Raw genomic sequence first — 9729 nt, forward strand, 5'->3', positions numbered from 1 at the left:
ACGTTTCTACCTACAATGCTTACACTGTATTTTAATGCTAATCTTGAGTAAGCACACTTATTCGAGATGGCAAACCAGTAATGTGGAATGCCGAAAGGTGGAGAAAGTGTCACGAGAGCTCAAGTTGTCACCTGCCAGAGGGTATAGCAGGAAGCTAGAACACCGGTCTCTCAGAAAGAAAGCCTCGTAGTCGAAGAAAACAGCATCCAGGTCCGGGGATTTAACCTTTGATTAAGCCCTTTCCTTCTCGTTCCATCTGCCAACTGAGCTAACCGGAGGGGGGGGGGGGGGGGGGCTAACAGATGGCAGAGCAAGGTAAAGCGGTGAAAGAGGGCCCCGGTACTGGCAAGGTAAATATACCTGGTAGCGAAGCTTCCATAGGAGCCCATACGTTCAAAACATGGCGGTCCATCGGCGGTCCATGGGGCTTAGCGCCATCTGTATGTGGTGGGAACACTTCCGGCGGAAGAAAAAATAATGTGACGCCATGTCCGTTAAAAGCAGAAGTGACGTCATTTTGTTTTCGAAGGCGCGAAATTTGATTTGTTGTTCTTCCTTTGGAGCTATATATTCAAATGCCCCGCCATTCGACTTGATGGGCGTTTCGAGCTTTCAGCGTCGAAAGCGATGCAGGAAAAGGCCAGCCGTACGGTTGTCGAAATCGCATCCCTGCACAGAACATACTTTCTTTGGAGGCCGACGAAAGCTTTAGGTGTAGACTGCTGATCCTATTGTTGGATGCCAAGCCCGTCGGCCAGCGCAATCGCACGAAAACAAATAAACAATTATCTGGTGGTCGTAACTCACTACTTTTGACTGAACAGATTAAGAAGCAATGAAGCTACCCGCGTCACCAAATTCACACAAACTTCGACAAGCAAGAAAGCACAAACTGTGAGGGGGGCGTATTTCAACAGGTGATACGAGTGCGCCTTTCTGCCCATTTCAAGACGTGCATTGCATTGCGAGTGATAGTGGCGTCAACACCCCCTGTAGCGATGGGCGCTGAAAAGAAATGCATTTATTTTTAATAATAAAATTAAACTTATATTTTCTTAACTCGTCTCGAGTATATAAAATTGACTAGGAATTTTATTTTCGTTGAATGAATCTAACTGTGTCTCGTTTGAATTAACAAACGCGTTTTTCTTTCCCAATGTTTGTTCCCTCCAAACCTAGTCGCGCTTCAATAGCTGCTCCCATAACCCCCCATGCTGATGTCGGTGACAATCTGTACTGAACCACGTTTCGCCCGAAGCTTCGCGACCTATTTGAATCGCCCTTGGTACTGGCAGCAGATCACGTGACCTGCAACAGACGGTTCGTACTGTGCGCGCGTGCTGTCGGCCGCGCGGGCCCAAACAACTGCCGCTAAAAGTACAACCCATTAATCTACGTGACGTTGGCCAAGCGCGCTCAGTGTCCTGGGCCGCCTGGTCCGCGCATGCGCCGTCGTAGACATGTATCGGCTGATCCGCCACCACTTGCCTGAATAAGCGGGCTTCATCATGATCATCATTTCCCCCACGCGTTCGTTGACGTGGTTTACCTCGCCGCCTTGGAGCTATGTTACTGGAGCTTCGATTATGAGATGTCATGGTGGCTGAGCGGTTGCGCCGACAATTGGGCTGACACTCAGTGCATCCTCTGCTTCCTGATGTGTAACAGAAACACTTGGTCATTTAATATCGAACTGTCTCTCCTATACTACGCAGCGGGTTGCCCTTTACAGAGATTACCATCCACTTGGCTTAAGCTGTGCTACTATGAATGACATGACATTTCCCGCTGGTCCCGTACGAACGTCACCAAGCACACAGAGCCCTTCTGCCGATTTTGAAGACGACAAATCTATACTTTCAATTATAGCTTGAAATAATGCGCTAATTTTGTGCTAAATTGTGGACTATTTGGAAGACGTCAAGTGCCGCCCGATGAGTGAGTGACAAACAAGCAGGTTTTATTCTTGTATTTGTATGTAACCTTGTTTATCTTACTTTTTTCTTAATTTTCCATCTCCCTACGGCTTACTCTCTCTTATTGACTCACTGTTCGTTATCTATGTGCCTTTTCTGTATTAGAGCTGGCAGGTGTTGTGCCCCTCCTGTGGCAGTGGCCAGCTAGCTCTCTTTCTCCTCGCTGTGATTGTCCTATGTATGCAAACATAATAATAATAATAATAATAATAATAATAATAATAATAATAATAATAATAATAATAATAATAATAATAATAATGTGCAGTGGAAGCTGCATGTGCGCTCGTGTAACTTTGGGGGAAGGATATCGCGATGCTGAAACATTTCAATAATTATTATAATTATGGAGTTTTACGTGTCAAAACCACGATCTGATTATGAGACACGCCGTATAGTTCGGATTAAATTTGACGACCTGTGGTTCCTTAACGTGTACATTAAGGAACCGTTTTTGCCTTCCTCTCGCCTGAAAATGTGGCCGCCGCGGCCGGGATTGAACCCGTCACCTCGATCTCAGCAGCGCAACACCATAGCCACTGACGTCGGATCATTCTAATGATTTTGCAAGAAGTTAGAGGACAAGAATTCGCTGCTTGACGTAGTCCCACCTTCTTTCCCAGCTGGCAGAAAGCTACCGAAAGGCGCGGGCATCCAAATTGGCATTTACAACCTGCATCGTGACCCAGAAGTATTCCCCAAGCCGGAAGAATTCATTCCAGACAGGTTTCTTCCTGAAAACGTGAAAGGGAGACACCCTTTTGCGTTCGTTCCTTTCTCTGCTGGCCCGAGAAACTGCATCGGTGAGTCTGTGCTTCATTATGTGCTTCGATTGAATTCAATCTTGCTACTGCACCGGATCATTTTTAATTTTTACGCAATTTAATTTTTTTACATTCAAGGACTTAAATATGACGTACCACGCGTGCTGTAGGTGTAGATGTAGGTGCAAATGAAATTAAATCCTGCTACTGTAATGGGGGGGGGGGGGGGGGCAATTTTAATTTTTGTGTGATTGGTTCATTTTTTTTAATGTTGCAGCACTGAAATATGATTTACCGCGCGTACTGGCTTGAAAATCTACCGAGTAATCTAGTTGAAACAATCTCTTGAACTATTTACGTGCATTGTTCCATAAATAAATATAAAACTACTTAGCTAGAGAGGAGAGAGAGAGAGAGAAGGGAAGACGGAAAGGCAGGGAGGTTAACCAGACTGAGTCCAGTTTGCTACCCTACACGTGGGGAGGGGAATGGGGAGTGAAAGAGGGAGAGAGAGAACTTAGGTGTAGGATGTCTACAGTCGGGCACTCAAGTCTGTTGCCCTCAGGTAGCGAAAAAGCGCTCGAACTGCTTTCTCGGCCAATGAACTGTGAGGCCAGGCTCCCAAGATCTTCGCTTCCGTAAATGGCCTGTCATCCAGTCTATTTAAGGCATTCACCAATGTGCGCTAAGTGCAAGTGTGAAGAGACCATCAGTCACCTTCTGTGCCACTGTTCTCGCTTCGATAATCAACGCGAGACTCTCTAGCTAGAGAGGAACACATGGTTGCACCTGAAAGGTGCGTCGTTCCATAGAACCTTGGTTCACTGTAGTGAAATGAGAGAGAGAAGAAACTGAGTGGGTGGCCAAAGGGCGTTCAATTTTGGCCTGATGACTTACATGAAGGCAAGGAAAGGGAAAGAAACAGACAGATAAGTATAATGACACCGTTGGGGAGGTATCGATGCAAACTGTGAGCTTTTTTTGCAAGTTTGCTGTTCAGTGACAAATTCACTTTAAAGGGACACTAAAGCGAAACAATAAATCAGTTTAGACTAATGAAGCGTTGTTTGAGAACCCTGCAGGCAGTCATTTCAAAAAAATAGTTTGATTATTAGATGAGAAAATGAAGGTGCAAATATCAGTACTTGAATTTCGCGCCGAAACCCCAGCGCCGTTTCGTCAGCGTGACGTCAGGGATTCCATAGTATGTTTTCGCATTTGGGCCGCGTTGGCTGAATAAAGGTTCCCGAAAATTGCCATGTTTAATATTTGTTCCTTTAGAACACAATGTAGTCATTCTGTACCGCTATATATAATTAGTAGGCCCTAGAAGATGCCATCAAAATCCAAGACGTCACAGCCCCCAGGTGCGGGAAATTAAGTAGGCATCGCCACCCTTATTTCGTTCCTGCGCTTTTTCTGGCTTACCAAACGTCTTATCGTTGTAAGAGTGGTGTTTTTGGTGTTGTAGAACGGTAATTTACTGTTGTAGAAGAAATCATTTTTCACTTTATTGTCCCTTTAAGGAGAACCACAATGATTAGATTTACCATTATACCACAATCATGAGCGAAGACCATGATGCAGAACGTTGTCGGGCACATCTAGTAGGAGAGTGTGGTGAAATAAATAACGTACACACATGGTGTGTTAAAGAAACGAGCACTTCATGCTAACGCATTCTTTTGAATACAACATTTCTTTTCATCCGCATTGTGACGGTGGTGACGATGATGATTACGATGATCGCAAACCATGGCGCACAGCCACCAATGGGGATAGGCAAAGACTGGAGTAGCGCGGGTAAAAAGGGTCTCATTGTCTGACGAAGAATTGATTTGTTTGTTTATTGCTGTGCCCAAAAACAACGTACTTGTCACGGCAGAAAATATGGAATGTGATTGAAGAGTCAGACGCAGGCTATATAATTTATATATGATTACATAAAAAAAGAACAGAAACGTCACATTTCAGTCAGCGGGAGTCATAGGTGAAGTTTTCTATGGTATTGCATACCTTCCTGCTTGCTCTCTTAGAACGTTCGTCCCTGTAGCTTCTAAATTTTGTTGTTTCGAATGATATTGTCGCATTATCTCTCTAAATATAGCTGTGGTTGATAACATTCGGTTGAAGGAACGGGTAACGTGTTTCTATTTACGCCCAAGCCCAGTGCTCGACCGCTGCGCCACCATGAGCCGGTCACGTGTACCACGTTTCTGGGTACTTTTTCCCCGAAGCTCCACGGCGCGCGCCCTATATCCTTGTAGGTACTTGGTGGGACTAGGGAGATGTTATACCTGGGCGAGCAATCTGCTCGCCCAGCTGTCACTAACAGAAAACAGGTTTTCAAAACACGCCGCTTAGGCTATTTTGAAGTAACAGTTGCGTGCGGATGCTGAAGTAACACTGGGCGAAAATTTTCAGACTGGATAAGGGAATAAATAGGATGTGATGAAAAGTTGGTCGTGGTGTGCGATCGAGGCGCTTCGATCTACAAAAGCTGGGATAATCGTGGGGCATGGAGGGTTTCTGGCAGCACGAGCCACACCATCGCTGCGCTCAAGCGTCCTTTTCTTTTTGACATCGCTGTCTCCCTTCCAACCGAAATAGCAAGGCGCTGCCGCCACACACGACGCATATTAAACAAACTCGTGCGACGTCCAGGAACAAAAAAAAATATCACGCAGAAACTCCTCTGGGTTTTAGACTCCACTTGCTCATCTCCACGCCGCCCGGTGTCATTACTAATAGAGAGGTTTAGCTTGTCTGGTATTCGGGCAACCGCAGGTGGACGGGGCGCTGGGGCGTTGGGGAAGAGATGTAAACGGGAGCGGCCTGCATGGTGCCGTCACCTGGTGGTGCAGAGCTCAAACAGAAAAAACACCTAATATTGCAGTAACCAAGTGTATTTCACTTTGCTGCGTGTGTAAATTTTTTGCAGCAACACGATTACGCCAGTGCTGAATATTTACACCAGCAGCGAAGTAGAATACGCTTGGTTAATGTAATATCGGCTGTTTTTGTCTCTGAGCTCTGCGCCACCACGAAAGCGGTCGTCTTATTACGGGACGGACGAAGGGGCGGTTTTCCCGTTGAGTAAGCATCCAAATGCTTACACATTTAAAATTAAAACTTACCTACACCGCCTAAACTTTGCGAATGCGGGCTGGCCCGAGGAGACTGCGCGCCCAGGCACAACCAGGGACGCAACACCAAATACCTAGAAGGATCTAGGGCGCGTGCCGTGGCGCTTCGTCGAAAAAGTACCTAGAAACGTGGTACGTGCTGGCGGCGCATGGCGGCGCAGAGGTCGAGCACTGGGCTTGGGCGTAAATAGAAACACGCGAACGGGTATCCCGACATAAGCGCCCTCAGTTTCCATTTTATGAACGCCACGAAGTTTAAATATATGGCATTTGTCCTCCTAGGTAATAAGGGCCATCCTGTCATATGTGTAAAATTTAACACATGCTTAATCAGGCTATCTTGTGCATAATTTCCAAGAATGTTGTACCGCAAGTTGACCGTACAGAACGCTCACAGGAATGTAGGCTGACGCTGGCACGGGTTCACGAGGATGGGTAAAATACATAGTGTGTAAAAATACTTAGACTTCCGCGATGTGGCTGTGAACAACATTGCATTGCTGTTGCCGGTGTAGGTTGCACTAATATTTAAGGATTTGCCCGATGTGCCTAGGACGTTCGTATGTGAAGCCAATGAATTCTGCTAATGCCGCCCAAGCAAATCAATCAGTGCCTGCAATCCTGTACGAGAAAGCGTGTTACTGGGACAGCCGTGGATTGACGCGTCTTCTTATTGGACTTCTTTTTCTACTCTTATTGCAACCATATCGATGCTTACAGCATCGATTCAAAGCGTTTGCTCTGCAATGGTTGTGCACTACTTTCCCCTAGGTCAACGTTTTGCCATGATGGAAGAAAAAGTGGTCATTGCCAACATCCTTCGAAACTACAAGCTGGTTTCACTGCATCATCGAGACAAGATCCGTGTCATGGCGGAGCTCGTCTTGAGGCCAAACAGTGGTCTGCATGTGACATTTATTCCGAGGGAGCCTTCAAAATTGAAATGAAAGGATTCAGCGACAATTCTTTCCTCAGAAGGTTTCATGCGTTCACATAATAAAATAACGGACCACGTCTACAAGCGGACCGAATAAATGAAACATATGACAGCGACGGTCACCTCGCTTATATCTGCAGCTTTCTGTCATTTCAATAAATAATAATCTCAAAGGCAGTATAACATAAAACAATTGCATTGTGATTTTATTCCAGTCTCCTGACAGCAAATTTACTAACCGTCTGCGCAAGCATCGGATGGTGACCCGCAGCGTTGTTTGAACAGCCGAATCAAACGCTTTCCTTGTTTATAAGACGTCACCTTTGTTTTGAGTGCAATTAGCAGTGTCTGGCTAGACAGATTTTTCTTGTCTATTTGGCTGACAAGAGGCGAGGACTACGCAGAAGTGGGGAGGATTTCGATGGGTCAGAGCTAGTGCAGTGAAGGTCGATAACCGGCTTATGAGGGTCGTGCAGGCGTCTGCGATTGGTCCGCTTTCCCTTGCTTAGTCTGTGGTGGCCGGTCGAAAATCCCGGCATCCTGCAAGGGAACGTTAAAGATGTAGCTAAAACAGATCCTCCGCGAAAAAGAGTGGGCAGAGCGATGTCGGATACATGCCGAAAGGTCGCGATAGCGTCATACTACTACGCAAACATGTTTCTTATACGAATAGAAATCCATTCTCCTCGGCAGCACCGAGCAGCCAGTGCCAGAGTGATCGCTGGGTAGCCATCTTATTTTTCTTCTCGGGGGAAGAGAGAGAAATAGAAGAGAGGAAAAGCAGGTAGGTTAACCATATGCACGTCCGGTTTGCTACCCTGCACTGGGGAACGAGTATAAGGACGAAAAAAGAGGAAGAGGAGATAGAGAGAGCACAGTTACGCGCACATTTGAAGGTTCGCATGAAGGCTACACACGGTTGCCAAGACTTGTCGACTTGAGGTACATCAACAACGCTTTCGTGGCTTTCTGTGCCATCGACGCGTACGGCCATGGTCCAAGGATTTTCCTTTCCGTAAATGGTCCAGAGTCCAGCTGGTTCAATGCTGTCCAGAGAGCTTCACGCTTGACTTAGTACTGGGGACAGAGACATAATATGTGTTCAATTGTTTCTATAGTTCCACAAGAGTCGCACATGGGTGTGTCCCCCATTCCGATGCGGAACAAGTAGGCCTTCGTAAATGGCAACCCGAACCAGAGGTGGCACAATACATTCGCCTCAGAGCGGGAAACATTTGATGGCACTTGTAGCTAATAAAGATGGATCAAGCCTATGAAGGTGACACTTCGGGAGGTTGGGAAAAAACCAGTATTTCTGTGTCATAACAATAGCCACGATATGAAGGTTTCTTGCAGCGTCGGTTCTGGATAAGGTGATTGGAACTATTCGGGCATGCAGATGAGCAGACCGGGCGGCTTCGTCGGCGTGACCATTAGCAGCAATGCCGGTATGTCCAGGTAGCCACTGGAATATAATTTCAAGCCCTTTAGCGATAGCTTGATGGTGGTCTTCTCTTGTTTCGTTTGTCAACTGCTCATGAATGCTATGATATAGGGCAAAATGCAGACTCTGAAGTGCTGCCTTAGAGTCGCAAAAGATGACCCGTTTCTGAGGTGTCTCTTGCAGGAGGTATTTGACAGCAGGACGCAGGGCAGCAAGCTCTGCCGCCCTTGATGTTGTCATGTGTGAGAGCTTGAATTTCATTCTGGTTTTCTTAGCCGGAATGACAACAGCAACTGAAGATCTGGTGGATGAGAGCAAACCATAGGCATATATGTGTATTTGGTCCCTATAAGTCTCATTGATTAATGGCAGCGTCATCTCTTTCAGAGCTATTTTTGGGTGATTGGCATTCTTCTTTACACCCGGAACACTTAGGCGCACCTGAGGCTGTTGGAGACACCGCAATGGCAATGAAGGCCTTGCTGCTAGTATGTATCCTAATGGAAAACAATCTGTATGGGTGATAACTACAGAAAATGTTGCACGAGGACTCTGCGATGGCAAGAACGCCAAGTGATGATCGGGGACGCGCGAAAGATGACGGATATGCGTCCTGGGACAATCCACAGCAAGGTATGTTTGGATGGGATGATCTTTGGCGAGTACGATTGTTGCAGCTGTTTACGCACAGCGAGGAAGCCCTAAACACGTGCGCAATGCTTTGCCCTGTAAGCTCTCCGATGAGCGAACATTTGACTTGCACGTACTGGACAACACTGGAAGGGAAAAGTTTGGAAGCGCTTGCCTCATGCTACTCCGTTTCAGTTCTAATATTTTATTACAGCCAACACAGCGAATACTTTGAGTGGGATTATTACGGTGCCCTCGCGGTATCTTCTTCCATTAAATGAAAATAGAAGTTTCTCTAGCGGCTATTTTTTTAGAGGCGATGGATCGCGAATATATTTCAGTGCGGTTGGTAGTTCTTGCTTACAAGCTTAATGACAGAATGTTCTGTTCTAACTTAAGCGTTTGCTCCTAAATGCAGCTTGCTCCTGCCTCGACAGAATGACGTAATTCACCAGGTGATCATGGAAAATAGAACATATATCTGGCACGTGTTCACACGTTCGTTTTAAGTGCTAATCTGATAGATGGCCGAGTACACGAAAACTGTGCAGTACTTGTATGTTTTTCAGGAGAACGTTTTGGGCAATAGAAAGAAAGATGCATGCTCGTATGCGTGCATGTGTTTAGTTGCCTTTTTCGCCACCACGTGGCGTACCGACCTTAAAGATTTGAAATTCGCGCCGTGCCGTATGCCATGACGCACAACAAAAGAAAACACAATAAAAAGAAGCACACCCTGAGACTGTTGCTTCACCTCGGCGCTCGGAAGCGAGCCGGCTTATGCATCAGCCTTATCTCGAAGGCGACCAGCTACTTGCTCGGCTGGCAATGA

The 9729-nt window shown here is 46.3% G+C and overlaps 1 protein-coding gene across 5 annotated transcripts in view; it reads left to right on the top strand.

Annotated features, from left to right (window-relative positions):
• Positions 1 to 7016, top strand: part of LOC126546971 (cytochrome P450 4c3-like) — a 34140-nt gene extending 27124 nt beyond the window's left edge. For all 5 annotated transcript variants that reach the window (XM_050194708.3, XM_055062925.2, XM_055062926.2 and 2 more), the window contains 2 exons: positions 2600 to 2779; positions 6658 to 7016. In XM_050194708.3, coding sequence (XP_050050665.1) covers positions 2600 to 2779; positions 6658 to 6833 — 356 coding nt within the window. In that variant the 3' untranslated portion in view covers positions 6834 to 7016. The remainder of the gene's footprint in view (positions 1 to 2599; positions 2780 to 6657) is intronic.
• The last annotated feature ends 2713 nt before the right edge of the window (positions 7017 to 9729 follow it).

This window comes from Dermacentor andersoni, chromosome 1 (genome assembly GCF_023375885.2).
Source record: "Dermacentor andersoni chromosome 1, qqDerAnde1_hic_scaffold, whole genome shotgun sequence".
Lineage (NCBI taxonomy): Eukaryota > Metazoa > Arthropoda > Arachnida > Ixodida > Ixodidae > Dermacentor > Dermacentor andersoni.